This window comes from Astyanax mexicanus, chromosome 24, assembly GCF_023375975.1.
Source record: "Astyanax mexicanus isolate ESR-SI-001 chromosome 24, AstMex3_surface, whole genome shotgun sequence".
Classification (NCBI taxonomy): Eukaryota; Metazoa; Chordata; class Actinopteri; order Characiformes; family Acestrorhamphidae; genus Astyanax; species Astyanax mexicanus.
Window position 1 is genome coordinate 1,496,744 of NC_064431.1, and position 19,423 is coordinate 1,516,166.

The 19,423-nt window shown below is 38.9% G+C and overlaps 1 protein-coding gene across 4 annotated transcripts in view; it reads right to left on the bottom strand.

Annotated features, from left to right (window-relative positions):
• The window catches only part of pcbp4 (poly(rC) binding protein 4), a 123,987-nt gene that overhangs the window by 35,412 nt on the left and 69,152 nt on the right, over positions 1 to 19,423 (bottom strand). For all 4 annotated transcript variants that reach the window (XM_022682214.2, XM_022682213.2, XM_022682212.2 and 1 more), the window contains exons 4-6: positions 17,108 to 17,131; positions 10,989 to 11,021; positions 5,073 to 5,189 (exon numbers count right to left, since the gene is read on the bottom strand). In XM_022682214.2, coding sequence (XP_022537935.1) covers positions 5,073 to 5,189; positions 10,989 to 11,021; positions 17,108 to 17,131 — 174 coding nt within the window. The remainder of the gene's footprint in view (positions 1 to 5,072; positions 5,190 to 10,988; positions 11,022 to 17,107; positions 17,132 to 19,423) is intronic.

Genomic DNA, 19,423 nt, shown 5'->3' on the forward strand with positions numbered 1-19,423 from the left:
TTCCCCTGATCAATTCTCTCTATTCACAGTTTGCAAATCAATCGATCAACCCGCTGGATAAAGGTTAGCAGTGATTGAACCAATTCAAGCCAGGCTTGTGTCTGGATTCACATCGATCTCTGCCGCCAGCCGCCACCGGATTACAAACAATATTTACATCTCGAGTGTCCTTTTCAAAGCAATCGCTTCATAACAATTCGTAAAAATGAGTCCTGAGTCCTGAGTCCCGGCGTCTCGTCTATCAGGTCAACTGTCCGACCTGGAGGCAGTGACCCTCATCCGAAGCCCATCTTTAGACCTGACAGGTGAAACTGCAGACCTTGGCTGAGCTCAGCAGCCGAGGGCAGTTTTCCTTGACATTCTCTGCGAGCGGAGAGGAATGGGCCTGAATGTCCATTAGTCAGGCGACGCAATTTCGGAGGCTCTTTCTTTAATTAAGCCGGGCAATAAATAGTCGTGGCCCACCATTGCGGCAATCAATTAGTAGGGAGCAGGACTCATGCCGGGGATTGAAATGTAAATAGTGGCTGCTGTCTCGCTGCCCATCAACTTCCCGCTCGCTCGGTACGTGAACGGAATTATCATGACTCGAGTGGGCGCCTCCGAACGGCGCCCGCCAAAGGATTTATCCCTGCGTTGAGTGTTTGCGCTCGAGGCGGAGGTCTGTTTGGGAGATACTGCCTCTTGCAATTCCTCTGACATCTACTTCTAAAACCTCCTGAGAACGGACAGAATAGGGAAAAAACCTGATCTGCGCATCTGTTCCTGAAAATATAGTGGCATTTCGGAAATAAACAGGTGATGAATACCCCAAAAAATGTGCGGCTGAGAGATAAACGATTCCCTCTCTCTCGCCGTCTCTCTCTCTCCAGCCCCTCGCGGGAGGAGTTGCACTCTCACCTCGGCGGCGGAAGCATGTCCTCGTCTGAGTCAGGGAGATACAGGAGTCACCTTCTGGATTTAATTTCAAAATATGCTTTGTGTCTTAATAGGCGTGAGCAGTGCGTGTCTTTCCCGCTGCCCCTCTGTGTAATTTGAAGTGCTAGCAAGATGTCCAGACCCAGCCTTTCACCTTCCTCCTTCTAATCTACTTTCACAGCCTGGTGAATGATAAATCATCAGTTGTGATATCAACCTCCGCGGCTCACGAGCGCTCTGGCTTATAAAGTGCACTGCTGGTCGGCGGGCGGCTCAGTAGCTTCAGTAGCTTCAATAGCTTTAGAAGAGCTCAACCTGTGGTGTATTTTACAGCTTTAATCTGCGATTGCTGAACAATGGCCATGGCCTCTCCTGCACTTTCGGAAAGTGGAAATTGTAGCACATATTCCATTTTTCCTTCCTCTGGAATATAATCAAGAGGAAGATGGATGATCACAAGCCATCAAACCACCAAACTGAACTGCTTGAATTTTTGCAGCAGGAGTAAAGCAGCATAAAATTATCCAAAAGCAGTGTGTAAGACTGGTGGAGGAGAACATGATGCCAAGATGTATGAAAAAAAAAACTGTGATTAAAAACCTTCATGGTTATTCCACCAAATATTGATTTCTGTTCTCTTAAAACTTTATGAATATGAACTTGTTTTATTTGCATTATTTGAGGTCTGAAAGCTCTGCATCTTTTTTGTTATTTCAGCATTTTTTCATTTTCTGCAAATAAATGTTCTAAATGAGAATATTTTTACTTGGAATTTGGGTGAAATGTTGTCCGTAGTTTATAGAATAAAACAAGAAGGTTTCTCTACCAATACAGACCAAGATCATTAGATCAAGCAGATCAGAATCATTATTAGTCTTATTATCTTGTGGAGTTTCAAACTGCTGACAGATACGCCTTCTAATAGGACAGAATTGGGCTACAGGCAGCAGTTTGACCTAATAAATGTACATTAGGTGACTAATGTGAAAGTCAGGATGCATCCTCACCCTACACATCCTCACATGGATTAGTCTTTGGACAAGTAACCCAAAAAACATGTAACTGCAGATTCTTTCAGTATTTACGTTGAATATTTCCAATTTTGGAAAGAGTTTAGAAGGTCAATTACATATAAACACCCTCTATCACTTTATATTACAATATATTAATGCTTCCAACCCATGTAAAGCCAGACCTCGCCTCTTTTCAAACTGGCACTGATGCAGCATCACTGGGGGAAAGAATCTATCCACCCAAGCACCATGATCAGGGATTCGAACCAGTGATTATCAGATCATGCTGGCAGCTCCTTAGTTCGTCAGACTACTTAATATGCAGTGACACTGTGATGCTACTCGCCAAGGTTCAAAAAGAGGCGGAGTATGAATTCACATGTGTCGGAGGAGGCGTGTGCTAGTCTTTTTCACCCTCCTGGTGTTGGGGCATCACTAGAGATAGGGGGGATATACAGCTGAACAGAGTAGCAGCTGATTGAGTGGGACAATCGGCCTAGATAAAATAAGGATAAAAATGGGATAAAAATCTTTAAAAACACTCCTAAGTTTGTGCTGTTAGAACAATCTCAATTTGTCACAGCTTGACTCCAGCAAGATGGTCAAAACGCTGGTTTGAGATGGTTCCTGCAATGCAATGCATCACGCAACTTTTGAAAAATGCCCATAAAACAGCTTCAGGCTTAAAATGCAGCCTACATAATATTTCAATTTTTTGTAATTTTTTGAATTCATTATATTCTATTCTTGTCTAAGCAAACACAACCCACCAGCCTTTGATTGTGAACCATTATTTCACTCCCGTTGCGCTACCACTAAAATCCAGAGAGATCACTGGTTCGAATCCCGGTCATGCAGCTTGCCATCAGCTGCCAGAGACCAGAGAGAGAACAGTTGGTCTTCATCTCTTTCTCTGGGTGGGTACAGTAGATGGCCCTCTTCTTTCCCCTCATAACTCGTAACTAGGGTGATGTGGATCAGCACAAGGCTGCATCTGTGAGCTGATGTATTGGAACCGATTCGCTGAGCGAAAAGTTCAAAAAGAGATGGCGTCTGACTTCACGTGTCGTAGGAGAAGTGTGATAGTCTTCTTAACCCTCCTTAACCGTTATTCCACCCCCCGTTGTTTTTTTTACTGCTCTCCTAATCCAGAAACCAGTCAGCTCCCGAGGCCGGCCGGACGAGGAGCTCCTGAATGGAGCTCCTTGTAAAACTCCGGATCAGTAATGTGCATCATGTGCTCGGCGCGAGCCAAACCTCCACCACCACCTCCAGGGTTTCTATGACAACTCTTTCCTTTCTGGGCGAGGCGGAACGAGGCAGGCTGGAGGCGGGAGGGGCAAAGGGGAAGATTCCTGAACAGCTGTTTAATGAGCGGCACCCTGCCTAGTGCTACACAATGTAAAGGAAATAATGGGTTTGTTTTAAGCACTGAGGCAGAAAGACCAGGCTCCTGATGGAGGGTCTGCTGAGGCAGAGGAGTCATTAGGGGACGTGGGGGGGGGGGGGGGGGGGGGCGGGGGGGTGTTGGTTCTCTGGATGCATTGTGTGTTGAGTGGCAGTCGGGGGAGTGGATTGGGGGGGGGTGGTTTGAGAAGTGTGAGAGTGTGAGTGTGTGTGTGTAATGGTGTAGAGGTGAGTGTAATTGTATTTGGGTGACTTTTGTTCACACCGTTATAAGATATTATGTAATGTATCTGGGACTCGGGCAGGAAGCACAGCTCTTTAGGGGGCCTTTAAGTGTATTTGTTCACTCGCTGGTTCGAATCCTGGTCATGCAGCTTGCCATCAGCTGCCGGAGCACAGCTGGCCTTGCTCTTGCTGGGTGGGTACAGTAGATGGTGCTTTTTTCCCCTATTCATCACTCCTAGAGTGATGTCGATCAGCAAAAGGCTGCATCTGTGAGCTGATGTATCAGAACCACCAGAGTCGCTGCGCTTTCCTGATGCTACTCGGCGAAGTTCAAAAAGAGGCGAGAAGAGTCTGAATTCACATGTGTCGGAGGAGGCGTGTGCTAGTCTTTACCCTCCTTTTGTTGTGGCATTACTAGAGATGGGGGGATATACAGCTGAGTAGCAGCTGAATGGGTGGGACAATCTTAAAAAAAGAAAACAGAATAGAAACACTCTGCTATTCCTGCTATTACATGGTGGGGTCTAATGTTTGTGCTGTTAGAACAGCTTCAATTTGTCACAGCTTGACTTCAGCAAGATGGTGAAAACGTTGGTTTGAGATTCTGCAACGTAATCCATAACGCAATTTCTGAAGATTGCCCACGGCATCCTGTCTACAGGATGTTCCTGCCTTTCACCCAATGTTTCAAAGTGAGCTTTGGACCCCATTAAGACCCCAAAACTGGAAAAAGTGCATAAGAAGGTGTTTACTGGAGTTGGATTCAATTACTGCAGGGTTCTTGTATCATTTTAAAATTCAAATTTAATGCTTTTTAAGACCTTTTTAAGACCTCAATAAATATAATTTAAGACCCAAAAATGTAGTCATAATTATTTAAGTTCTCTCTCCGGTAACGTTAGCTTACTCTCCGTTAAAATTAGTATGTTAGCTAACTCCCTGCTTATGATAGCTAGCTTTCCACTAACCTTAGTTCTATCCCTGGTAACGTTAGCTAGCTCGCTTTAGCAAGCTAAAGTTAGTATGTTAGCTAGGTTGCTGCTACCATTAGTTAGCTTGATGCTAACATTAGTATGTTAGCTAGCTTGCCGCTAATGTAAGCTAGCTTTCCACTAACCTTAGTTCTATTCCTGGTTACAATAGCTAGCTCGCTTTAGCTAGCTAAAGTTAGTATGTTAGCTAGATTGCCGCTAATGTTAGCTAGCTCTCCGATAATCTTCGTGGTCTTCCCTTAATTACACAGATTTTAATTTAAGACTTTTTAACTCTAAATATAAAGGATTAACCTGCAAAAAATGTTAAGAACCTTTATCTGAGAAGGTCAAGGGTCAGCTGTGGGCATGAAGGGATGCACATGGTCAGGAGAAACAATCCTCCAACAGGCTGTAGCATTAAATCAGTTTCTGATTGGTGGTTTAATTGCAGTAAAACTGTACAGTTAAACGTTTGTATTTAGAACAGAAGCACAAAATACTGTATATTTAATTTAGTGTGTTTTTTAAGCCTCACCTCCTCAAGCTTTATGGTGATCATGGTGAAGGCCCGGAACACACACTCTGTGGGGCCGGTGATGGTGATGATCCGCTCTGGGCAGGAACCCTCTGAGATATTGATGCGTGCACTGCTCTGTTGGGATGGACAGATTGGGAGAAGGAGAATTAAACGACAACAATAGACAGGAAATAATGACAGCAGTAGAAGGAGAGAAAGAGAAAGAGGGAGAGAACAAGAGAAAGAATAAGAGACAGAGAAAAAAGGATAAGAGAGAGAATAAGACAGAAATTAAGAGAGGAGAGAAATAAGAATAGAAATTAAGAATAGGAGAGAAATAGAGAGAATAAGAGAGAAAGAATAAAAGAAAAAGAGGGAGAAACTTAGTGAGGAAGAATATAAAAGAAAAAGAATAAGTGAGAGAGAATAGAAAAGAAATAGATAGAAAAGGAGAGAGGAAGAGAATAAGAGAGACAGAGAATAGCAGAGGAATAGATAGAATAAGAGAGATGAAGAGAACAAGAGAGAGATTAAGAGAGAGAGAATAAAAGAAAGAGAGGGACAGAATAATTGAGTGAGAATAGGAAAAAATAGATAGAATAAGAGAGAGGAAGAGAATAAGAGAGAGATTAAGAGAGAGAGAGAAAGAATAAAAGAGAGAGAGAATAAGAGAGAAAGAGATGGTGAAGATTGCTTCTGGTGCTTTGCACTCCTCCTTGAGCTCTATCTCTTTCTTTCTTTCTCTCTCTCACTCAAATTATCTTGCTTGCTCTCATTCTCTGTCTCATCCCTTCCTCCCTCCCTCTCTCTATCCCTCCCTCTCTCCCTCTATCTCTCTCTCTCTCTCTTCAAAGTGCTGGTGTGGTAATCACATGGCTGGCTGAGACAGCTTCCTGTGTTCCTTTGCTTTGTTTAGCAGCTCTCTGAAATATGCATGGGGAAGAGGGGATGTGATCTGTGTGTGTGTGTGTGTGTGTGTGTGTGTGTGTGTGTGTGTGTGTATGTGTGTGTGTGTGTGTGCATCAGTATGCATGTGAAATAAAGCAATGCAATCTGATAAAACAAGTGTGAAACGTGTTTTAGTGTGCATGCAATTATATAAATGGATGATATACTCACTGCACACAGGTATTTATACCTATGCAGGTACTTATTATATATGGTGAACATTTTTTGTTATATATAGGTACTTACATATAGCTTAAACTTACAATATATATGCTTAGTATTATAATTACAAATATGCACTTAAAAGTTAATACTTCAGGTGGTGTTATTTTGCTTCCATGGGGCAGGGCAAAAGTCATGGGACACAATAACAGTGATGATGGTGATGAAATGTGATTGGTTTTGACTACTGAGGCTAAAGTTCTGAGTTCTCGAGTGGTTATTTGTATTATACAAAGATACTTATATTATATAGATAGTCTCTCTCTCTCTCTCTCTCTCTCTCTCTCTCTCTCTCTCACACACACACACACACACACAGCTTCCTCTGCAGCTACAATTTATTTAATTTATTTCCTCCATTAAATCTCTCAGTTAATCTCAGTAAATCAGAAAATTACAATATTCTCATTTAAAAACTATCAAAACTATAAAATCAGATCAAATCAAATTTATTTGTATAGCACTTTTTACAACTATATAATAAACTACTTTATTATATATTATTATTATTATTATTATTATTAATATAAACTCTATTATATACTTTCCATAACACTTTTTTATATACAGATCAAACACACACAGATCAGCCACAACATTAAAACCGTAGCTCTGTACATACATTACACTGATTAGCCATAACATTATAACCACCTTCTTCTTTCTGCTTGTTTCCTTGTAGCTGGTTTTAATACTGTGGCTAAAGTTTGTCTAACCTTTACTCTAACAACAAATATTAATCATATGATAGATAATAATATATAATATAATACAATATAATATAATATAATATAATATAATATATATCAGACTATACATAACGACTATGGGACATATAGTATATTCAACCCAACATCCCAGAAAGACATAAAAACGTGTGTGTGTGTGTCAGTGTGTGTTTATAACTGTGTGAGCATGCATACTGTACGTATTTGAGCACAATCTGATAAAAGACGTTGTGTGTGTGTGTCTGTGTGTGTAAGCGAACAAGACAGAGAGAGAGACAGAGAGAGAGAGACAGACAGAGAGAGACAGAAACAGACACAACTACTAATACTGTTAAAAATAGATGACAGCGTGAGTGACTATAAATGTTCATTTAATGTGTGTGTGTGTGAGTGTGTGTGTGTGTGCATGTGTGTGTTTTGTGTTCCCTTCCACTCATATGCTCACTGACTCATTCTCCCATGTGTGTGTGTGTGTGTGTGTGTGTGTGTGTGTGAAGATGAGTAAAGTAACAGTGTAGCTGGGCTGGGGTGTGTGAATCATCTTCCTTTAGGCCCCCCACTGTCTCTCTCCATTACCACTGATCTCTCCATCACTCAGGGTCTCGCATGCATGCATCAACACGTGCATTCATGCACACACTCAACCTCGCCGCTGTCTATATGTTGTACGGATGCGTTGCATGGCTGTATTGCACGGTTGCTTTGTACGACAGCATTGCATGACTGTGTTGCACAGCTATGTTGCACGGCTGCAGGATAATTGTGTCGTAAACAATTTCAGGGTGAAAATAATGCACCTCTCTATAATATGCTTAGTTAGCTAACTAAGTTCTCCAGCACTTAGGCTGGAGCATTAGCATTAGCATTAGTGGCTAGCACCTAGCTACACTGAGGAACCCTGAGTGCTCCAGTAAGCCAGGGCAATATTAGCTAGCGGTTCGCCTCATGTAGCTTGTTTTAACACGGTAAACACACAGACTGCAGTTTGATATACTCAACTCGAGGAACGAGAAAAGAGCTAGCGCTTAGCGCGGTTAGCGGCTAATGCTAATACTGCTCCAGCCTCTGTGCTGGAGAAACTTTACTGACTTTAACTCCTGTATAACTCTGTACTTCAGCGGAGTGACTTTACTGCTCCTTAATATCGGACTGATAAAGTTCATAAATAAGGATTCATACACCAGATTACGAAGGTGCACTGTAAATTTTGAGGAAAATTTAAGAATTTAAAGTGCCTTATAGTGCAAAAAATATGGTATGGGTGATGTTTATGTTAGCTAGTTAAGCTACCTGCCTGGTAGTCAATGCTAGAACAGTTAGTCAATGATTTATTTATATTAACAGGATAAAGAACGTCAATTTTGCTCGGTGCGTCCGAAACAGCTCTGGATCCAGTCTGGGAACGAGTATGTATTTTTTAAGCATCCCATTCGGGCCAGATGAACGAGCTCGTTCTGGGTTACCGTGTCCTCAAACCCGATTACTCGATGTGTCTGAATATGAGGCAGCACTTGAGCGCTGATGGCGGGTTGTTGTTTATTGCTCGGTGGATGTGGAAATGTGTTTTTTTATTCCTCTGATCTGAGCCGCTCGCTTCAGAACAACATAAAAGCGAGGGAGATGTTATTCCTCCTTTCGGGCTCGAGGTGTTGATAAGTGGAGGCAGCTGATAGGGCTGGATGGTTGTAGAATGGTGTACGGAAATAGCTGCGCGTGTTCGGTGTGCTTTCTGATGTCGGCGCTGACCCCTGCTCGACCCCCGCGGTGCCGTCCTAACGGCGAGCGATGCCCAGCCCTCGGCAGACGGCCCACAAGACGGTAATTAGCGTCGCCGGAGAGAGAGAGGCCTGTTTGGTGTCTTTATGTAATAAGGAGGCAAAGAAACATTAGTCTTCATTTGATGGTGGCAGGGAGCATATGTCTGTCAAAGACATTGTTATGGCACTTAGGTGCGGCAAGTGTGTGTGTGTGTGTGTGTGTGTGTGAGTGTGCACCAGACAGGAAAGCTTCTTATTAGGTGCTACAGCTTTACATCAGTGTATTTATAGGCGGAATATAAGAATATAAAATGCATTTTTATATATACATGTATACATATTAGACAGGACCTAGAAAGAGAGAGAGAAAGAGAGAGAGAGACAGAGAGAGAGAGAGAGCAAATAGAGAGTGAGACAAATGCAAGAGAGAGAGAGACAGAAGAGACAGACCAAAGAGAGAGACTCTTCTGTTTTTTCAAACTGTTAAACATGGTGGTGGGAGTATCATGTACCTAAGCTGTTATGGCCACTGCTCAAACTCACAAGTCACAAGATAACACCTCAGAACTCTGACACACACACACACACACACACACATATAGAAAGGAACTAGCAAGTGAGACAGATAGAGAGAGATCAAATATAGAGTGAGAGACAGAAGAGAGAGAGACAAAAGAGAGAGACTCTTCCTTTTTTATACAAAATGATAAGCATGGTGGCGGGAGTATCATGCCTCTAAGCTGTTTTGGCCAATGCTCAAACTCACAAGTCACAAGATAACACCTGAGAACGTATACAGGTGGTTGCATGCCAGTTTATCTCCCAGTCATCCATTCCTATGCAACATTGTGTTCTATATGTGCTATACGTATTATTTAATCTATAGGTAAGTATACATAATGTGTTTTTTTTTTAACTCTCTTTTAAACAAACTGTTAAGCATGGTGGTGGGAGCATCATACTCTGCAGCTGTTTTAAATGGAATAAGTCATAAGTTACTGAGCGTTACCTCCAAACCACACAAACCACAATTTAAAATTATACATTATTACATTACATACTCTACCAATTGTCCTGAAACCGTGTGAAATACGAGTACACACACACACACACACACACACACATACATTTATAGATACACACTCACAGAAACACTTAAGCCATTTTTCCTTTCTAAGCTCAACTCTGAGTCTGAGTCGGTCTCAGGAAGTCATGATTTAATGGCAGCAGCCTTGAAATACCAGCACTGCTATTAAGCAGGAGTTAATGAATTTGTATTGTGTTGGGAGGATGTGTGTGTGTGTGTGTGTGTGTGTTTGTGAGGAGCCCTTGAGATGAAAATCTTCATTTAAATATTCATGCTCCTACTGCTCCTCTCCACTCGGTGTTGTCTTGTCGGAGTGGGGCGTGGTCAGTTCGGTTCAGGACCACCTTTGTTAAGATTTAATGCGCCCGTGTGCAAATCGCATCCAAAACACATTTATAAAATGCAATATTTAGTGTTTGGTATGGATGAAATGTAATACTAGTCTTATAACACATTATCACACACACACTCCTGATTCTTTGCTATTGTGAGATAATGTCAGATTGTAAATATCTATATATTGTAAATATATATTAAGTTTTGTATAATATGTCACCCTTAAAGAAGTGTGGTCTTTACGTAAAGAAGTAAAGATGAGAACACTGCCCAGTTAAGCATGGTGGTGGTAGCATCATACTCTTGCACTATATCAGTTTTTGAACTGGTTTTGGAAGTGGATAGTTATAGAAATGATATTGCAAACTAAAGAGAGAAAGAGAGAGAGACTTTTTTAACTATTAAGCATGGTGGCGGGAGTATCATGGCCCTTAGCTGTTTTGGCCACTGCTCAAACTCACAAGTCACAAGATAATACCTCAGAACTCAGACACACACACACACACATATACATTTATACGAGAGACTTCCTCTTTTTACATTACACTATTAAGCATGGTGGCGGGTGCATCATGGTCCTGAGCTGTATTGGCCACTGTTCAAACACCTCAGGGCTTCCATGCCAGTTTATGTCCCATATATATGTAAAATTATGTTCTATATGTTCTATATATATATAATTTATTCTATATGTAAGTATACGTAATATGATTGGGCTTTTGGATGTCAAGTTTGTGCCAGAAAACCTATAAATCTAACAAAACTCAACCAATTCTGCCAAGAAAAGTGGTGAAATATCCAACCAACAGAGTACCTGAAGCTTGAGCGCTTAATAAAACGTATATAAAAGTCATACCTCCTCTCGTATCCTCTTCACAGTTTCTCCTTTCTGTAAAACAAAAGAAAATAAATCATTATTATCATCATCATCATCATCTTCATCAAGACCCTCTCCAGCTCCCATCTCCAACCTGCCCGACCGCTGCAATTCCTCTCCTTCTACCTGATGAATAAAGAGCTTCAGTAGATGAGCAGATAATTCATATCAATTCTGCTCTGCTACTCTGCTGCAATATGGCTTTTGCATGAATAGGTCCCTCAGGAGCCAGATCTCAGATCCAGCCCCTACTGACTGCTGTAAATACAGTAATCAATAGCCTGTAAATCACGCGCACTGAGAGGTGGGAGGTGTATATTATATTTACGAGGAATAGCTATAGTGTATAAAGTGATCAGAAGAATAAAAATGGTAAAACATCCCCAACACAAGAGCTTAAAGAGATTATATATTTAACAGAATCAGAAAACCCTGTAAAACAATTATAACAATGCTGAATTCTGTCTGTAATGCACTTAAAATATCTGTAAAAATGAAATAAAATACATGAATATATAGATAAATATATTAATATATGCAATATACTATTACAGACAATAACAAAAGGTAATATGTTATTGTTATATCTATATCTATGTTGTGTACCATATTGTATGTCATAAAATATCTGTTGCACATAAAAAACAATATTCACAACTAGCTTGAAAGTAGACTGTAGATGGACACATCAAAATGATTAATGAAGTTAAAGCTACCATAGACATAGACGTAAGTTGAGCAAAAACTTTTTTTATAAATTATAAAACCAACTGAACTAAGCTTAAAGCATTACAAACATCGCTAAACACACAGCAATCGGTAATAGAAAGGATAAACGCAGGAAATAATTCTTGGTATGGAACACGGAAGCGAAGTTGGCAATACTTCGCAAAGATAGTGTGCAAACACCTCTGGAAAAAAGTAAAAGTGATCATTTTCTTTGATTTTACCAAATTAAAAACCTCTGGAATATAATCAAGAGGAAGATGGATGATCACAAACCATCAAACCACCAAACTGAACTGCTTTTTGAATTTTTACACCAGGAGTAAAGCAGCATAAAGTTATCCAAAAGCAGTGTGTAAGACTGGTGGAGGAGGAGAACATGTGATGATGTCAAGATGCATGTTAAAAGAAAAACTCTGTAAATAAATGCTCTAAATGAGAATATTTTTATTTGTAATTTGGGAGAAATGTTGTCTGTAGTTTATAGAATAAAACAACATTGTTCATTTTACTCAAACATAAACCTATAAATAATAAAATGGGGGGCAGTTGCCCCCCCAGAACCACCACTGACAGAACTAACCTTAACATTAACACTAATATAAATGATAGGACAGTGCACAGTTATGGGAATAGATTCAAATACCTGAGACTCTACTGCATGGAGCTGATTGGTTGACTGCCTTTGTCTTAATAATTCTAGGAGAATGAGAATCTTAGCTCTGAGCTAAAGACAGTAACGGGAGGCTAGTTTTCATTTAATTGGAGAGCTGCAGTGCGAAACAGCGAAACAAGCAGACTCTTCTTTATACAGAACTGTACCTGTACCAGTCAGAGGTTTGGACACACCTGACCTAACGTTCCTGTTTTATTCTAATTTTATTTTACTTTAAATTCGTCTCTCAAACAAAACTAGTCCCTGAACCTTGAAGCTGATGCTGTACATTAATTTTTTCCATGAAAAAAGTGTATTTTTTTAACGTCTCTCCCAACAAGCAGCTTCCATTTATAACGTTACAGTTGAAAAACATAAATCCTGATCATTACATCATCCTAATTGCTGTGTGCCTCGTTAAAAAGTAATTATTGGAAGGTCTGTGCTTCTTAATGCACATGAGCCAATCAGCCGTGTGGGTCTAAATGGCTTTCCTTGCTGGAGGGGGCTATATTATTCAGATTGATGAGATTCTATATGCTTTATTTTATTATTTCAAGTTTGATGTCTTGTTATTGTGTGACATCTTTAAACACGTTAAACAATTGCAAATTTAGCTATAAATAGACATCATGACGAATGAACCAATAGAAATGTTTGTAAATGACTTGGGAACTAATATTTTTATATTGGCCTCCGATGGAAATTAATAGTAAAGGTTCCTTTCTTGTCTGTTAAAGCTGCTGTTTTGGAGGTTATTGAATAGAAAATGATGTCATGCTTTACACAGTGTTAAGTCCTGCCAGAATAAAATGTAATGTAATTATGTTAATATTATATATTACAGTTTTATTTCCATTGCATTTTAAGTTTCTAGACAGACATCACAAGTCAAAATCATTATCCTGTCCTTGGCCAGTGTTCAGTCTCAGATAAAAAAAAAAAATAACACCTCACAACTTATACAGGAATGGAGGTTTCTAATTCCTTCAGTTTCTGAATCAGTTTCTCTGATTTTGCTATTTATAGGTTTATGTTTGAGTAAAATGAACATTGTTGTTTTATTCTATAAACTACAGACAACATTTCTCCCAAATTCCAAATAAAAATATTCTCATTTAGAGCATTTATTTACAGAAAATGAGAAACGACTGAAATTATTTTTTTCATGCATCTTGTCATCATGTTCTCCTCCACCAGTCTTACACACTGATTTTGGATAACTTTATGCTGCTTTTAAAAAAACTTCAGCAGCACTGCTGCTGTATCTGATGCACACAAATAATAATAATAATAATAATAATAATAATAATAATAGCTGCTCTGAGTCTATTCTTTTACAGAACTATCTTTTTACAATCATAACTGTCCTCAGTTAGAAGAACAGAACTCTGCTGTGTTGTAAAGCACAGGAAGCTTATAACAATCTGTTATAACAGTCCTGTTCTGGGAACAGTAGCAGTGAAGAAGCTGCTGGGATCAAGCTGCTCTTTTAGTGAAGACAAAAGAACACGTGTCCCGAAGACGACGCTCCGCAGCGCAGGCCCTGATAGGTCAATCCATCTCCACTGAATTGTGGTCTATCTGTCACACACTGAACTCCATCACGCGCCGGCTCGCCGTGTGTTGCTCGCGTCTGCTGGAGCTCCTCAGGGGTTTGGGCGGTGTGTGTGTGAGTGTCTGAGTGTGTGAGTGTCTCAGTGTCTCAGTGTGTGTGTGTGTGTGTGAGTGTGTGTGTGAGTGTTTGTTGGGAAAGTCAAAACACTGGCGAAAACCCAGGGACCTATTAGCAGTGGAGTTGTGTGGAGAAAGCCTCCATGTTGCAAGTGATTCTTTGAAAGCCAAGGACAGGCTAACACTGTGTGTGTGTGTGTGTGTGCGTGTGTGTGCGTGTGTGTGAGTTTGTGTGTGTGTGTGTGTGTGTGTGTGTGTGCAAACGCTGCAGGACCTAGAGTTAGCTAACAGTGCAAGGCTCAAAAGAGCAGCACACACACACAAACACACATGAACATATAAACACAGAGGCACACGTTAGTTTTGCTATTCTTGTGAGAACCTTCCATTAATATAATAATAACAACTGTAACATTTTTTTTTTCGCAGTTTAAGGCACAACAGATTATAAAGCGCATTATTTTCGAGTGCTGGATGTTAATCTACACAGATTCCTCTAATTAAAACAGTTTATTAGGTTGAGTAAAGCTCTTCCGTTTATCTACAGTAAACTTAGATTTCCAGATTTAAACTAAGGCTTGGTGCAGCAGCATTAGCTACATCACTAGTAAATCCCACTCAACAGCTCTACAACTCTACCAGTGTTCTGGTACGACAAGGGAATATTTGTCCTGTGTTGCTTGTTTTAACTCGGTAAACAGGAAGGCTACATTCTGATATCCTCACCTCTGAATAACAAAAGAGCTAAAAACTTCCCAACTAAATAAATATTGACATTATGAAAAATGAATTATGTAATTATTAATTATTTAAGAAATATTAAGTAACATTCCAAAAACAAACAATTAAACATTGATAATTATAAGTGATGTTGTAGCAACGTTACAAAAATATTGAAATAAATATATATTAAGTAAAAACATTCTAAGAACATCCAGAAAACTGGACAGATTTAACTTTCTAAAAATGTTAACTGTAACATTCATAAAATGTCCCCACAAACCCACAAATTAGGACATTGCGTTATGCTAATTAAGACATGTGGTCCTCACAAAGATAGCAAAACGTGCCAACAAACACACTTCTGTCACACTTTTCTGGTGCAAATGTATGTGTATTCCAAATCATATTGAACACTATAATATCTCAGAATAAATGTTAAAATGTATTGTGTTGCAGTGGTGTGTTTCTAAAATTATGTTTTTAAAAAATACCCTAAAATACCATAATATTTATTTTATTTTATTTAAACTTCAATTAACTAAAGAAGCAATTTTTTTTGCAAAAAAAAAAAAAAAAAAAAAGCCTTTAAAGTTCCTACAAACGGTCAAATTATGATATTTCACTGTTATTATGAAGTAATCTGGTCCTCACAAAGCTAGCAAAGTGTGCCCATTCACACACACACACACACACACACACACGCACAGACGTGGCATTTACACACTGCATGTTAATGATAATGGGCCGCGCTGTTATGAAATCAGTGCAGACAGCTCCATTCATGCTGCCTTCAGGGATAAACAGTGTCAGCTCCAGTATTAAAATCGGCACCACATGAGAAACGTAACCAATTCACATCATTACTGAACACCACCAGGATTAATTCAGCGCTTAGATATCAAAAACCTTAATAGTCAATCACTGTGATTATGGTTAACATGACACCCTGTTAACCTGAGGGTCCACCGGTTTATATAAACCGGCGTATGAACAACTATGAAGAGTAATAGACAACAATAGGATTACAAACACTTATATTACATACTAATATAACCAATTTACATAATTACCCTGTAGGGGTGTCACGATTCTCTAAATCCTCGATTCTATTTACTATTTAGGTTGTAAATGCCTTAAAAAACATTAATAATCAGTTATAACACATACATAGAAATAACAACAATATAGATGGCTGTGGGTTCATTATCTGGCAAACAACAGGTCATTGTTGCCCTTTCTACATATGTGTTATAACTGATTATTAATAATTTTTTAAAGCATTTACAACCTAATTAGTAACCATTAATAAACTAATTGTAAATCATTTATAAAACCTTTATAGAGGTAGTCTTATTTTAAAGTGGTACCCTGTTTTTTTAAGAGTTACAGTTTTGTTTACTTAGGCACCGCCCCCAGCATCGAGACCTGATGAATTTGAGGGAAAACATGGCGACACCGTTGTTCCTTACTAGTGCAGCTTAAAATGGGCCTTATAGTCCGGTGCGCCTTATGTTTAAAAAAAAAAAAACAGACCACAGACGTTTATAGACAGTGTGCCTTAATGTCCGTAAAATATGGTACATACAGCTCTGGAAAAAAGGAACCATTTAAAAATTAGGAGTTTTTTTTTTTACCAAATTATATATAATCAAGAGGAAGATGGATGATCACAAGCCATCAAACCACCAAACTGAACTGCTTGAATTGATTTTTGCACCGGGAGTAAAGCAGCATAAAGTTATCCAAAAGCAGTGTGTAAGACTGGTGGAGGAGGAAAACATGATGCCAAGATGCATGATTAAAAACTGTGATTAAAAAACATCAGGGTTATTCCACCAAATATTGATTTCTGAACTCTTAAAACGTTATTATTATGAAATTGTTTGTTTTCTTTGCATTATTTGAGGTCTGAAAGTTCTGCATCTTTTTTGTTATTTCAGCCATTTCTCATTTTCTGTAAATAAATAAATGCTTTAAATGGCAATATTTTTATTAAATTTGAAATTTGGGAGAAATGTTGTCTGTAGTTTATAGAATAAAACAACAATGTTCATTTCACTCAAACACGAACCTATACATAGCAAAATCAGAGAAACTGATGTAACAAATTAAGCAATTACATTTGAATATATTTAAACTATACTTAACTTTTAAAGGGCTTTTTAAGGGTTTTTCTTGCTTTCATCAGTTACAACATTTAAAACAAAAGAAAATCCATGTTCTATTAGAACAGAACACACAACAGCACGCTAATGAGCTCATCTATAACATGAAGATAATCAACAAAAGACCAGATAATGAGAGACTGAGAGATGCTCACCTTGCCGATGATGCTCCCGACCTCCTGAAAAACAGAGAAAAACAGAAAACAACATGAAGCAAATGTCAGAGTATCGATTCCATCTCCCCCGCCGTCCGGCTGTGGGTTTACTGGTCTGTGAGCTGGTCCTGCTCACCACTATAACAAACCCCTCTGATCACAATCACAGGAAGCTACGACCCCCCCAGAGGAACATCAGCCACGCCCTCCTCAAATCCCTCCACCAACACTTCATCCTGCTGACACACAGTTTAACACTAAAGAAGCTGTTTGGAGATTTAAAGATTTAAAGTCCACAAGAATAAATAGAACAAACATCAATTATCTTAATTGGATGGAAAGAGCTGTTAACATACTGTATTATACAGTTTTGAGCATCTCTGCTGGATTTTCTCAGTCAGTTTTATGATGTAGAGTCACCTGGAATTCAGGTTTTCAGTTAACAGCTGTGCTGAACTCATCAAGAGTTAATTACTCGAATTTATTGCCTCTTATGGCCCTTTATTATTATTTTAGTGATCTAAAATAGTGCACCGGTCAATTGCGTATTGCACAGCTTGATTTAGGGTGTGCCTCAGTGTCTTTGCTATCATAACAACAGGAAAAGTACTCCTTGTGCGGCTCGCAACACGCAAAACGCATGAACTAATTATTTTAATTAATCATGGGTGTGGTTCATTTTGGGCGTAACGTAAAATAAACCAATCAGAGTGTCACTTGCATATCATTCCCTTTAAGAGTCAGGTAAGCTCTGACTTTGGCGCGTTCATATCTTAACAGTGCGGCGCTTTTAACTGTGTGACTCAGCAGTGACAGATACTGACCTGCGTGATTTTTACACTGTAAAGATACACCAGCAGCTCATTTAAGGAAATAGCAATGATATTTTATTCTTTATTCTGTTTATTGTTGAGGTAAAAGTCGGGTTTCAGTGCACCTATAGGAATGAACTCTGACGACTGTCTTTTGATTGTTGTCAGGGTTTTAATCAATCAGTGGCGCTCCTGTGTTTTCCGCCACCAATATATATAGCAACACACCTCACTTCCAGCAGACCACCACGCCCATAAGTGTAGATTTATTCCTAAACTCTATTTAGGATGCTATTTTAACAGCGCGGAAGCAAGACATTCATGAATATGACTGTTAACGGGGTATAAGATAGCAATGAGCATCATAAGGTGCATTGCACAGGATGTACAATAGGGCCCTCTTAATGTAAAGTTTGAGAGCATCAGTTAAAGTAAAGTAGTGAAGAGGTAGGGTTACAGGTATACAGTGAATAGTGAATATTTGAGTAATGTTCTAATCCAGGTTATGAGAAGAAACAACTACTCAACTCAAGTAAAGTATTAAAAATACTTTAATAAAAAATGAAGGTCAATCAATCTAAAAATAGAAGAATTTCAAGAACTCTGAAAGTATCCTCAAGTTCAATCACTGCAAAGAACATCAAAAACATTAGAATAATGGTGAAACTGGCACTCATCAGGACCTCCCCAGGAAAGAATAGAAGAGCGAGAGTTTCCTCTGTTGTACAGGATGAGTTTATCAGAGTTACCAGCCTCAGAAACCACAAGTTAACAAACAGCTCCTCAGATAAGAGCATTTAAATACTTCTTCTTTATTTGTTTTTTTTTAACACTGTTTTTAAGTTACAACATGATTCCTTATGTGTTCCTTCATAGTCTGAATACATTTTTAATGATTAGTATACGTATATAATGGAGAATAATGGATAAATAAAAGCATGCCCGCTTGCATTTAAAAGGAGTTAATATGCACGGCCGTTATCTGTAATCTGTAATGTTTTATTAATCATTTTTATTGTGTATAAATATTTTATTTGACAACTTATTCGCTCTTAATTACATGCAAATGCAAAATAAAATTTGCCATTTGCATGCAATTATGGGCATGTGCGTACACCGACCATTTATCTGTTTACACACATATATTTAATTATAGTCCAATGGACAGCATGCAATAAAATTATCTGTGGGCAAGGGTTCTCCCAGAGATACAAAGCAAACAAACAAGAGCCACGGCGGCAAAATCAATCAAATAGCACTACACTAACTCAATTTTACATTATTTTGCATTAGTGGACATGCCTCTTAGATTAGTGTCCACAAACACACACTTTTAAAGGTGGTTCTAGTCTGCTAATAACATTTACGACAGAATTATTTAAAGTTTTGTCAATGTTTCTATCTAAAGATATTTTTGATTTTACCAAATGGAAAACCTCTGGAATATAATCAAGCTGAAGATGGATGATCACAAACCATCAAACCACCAAACTGAACTGCTTGA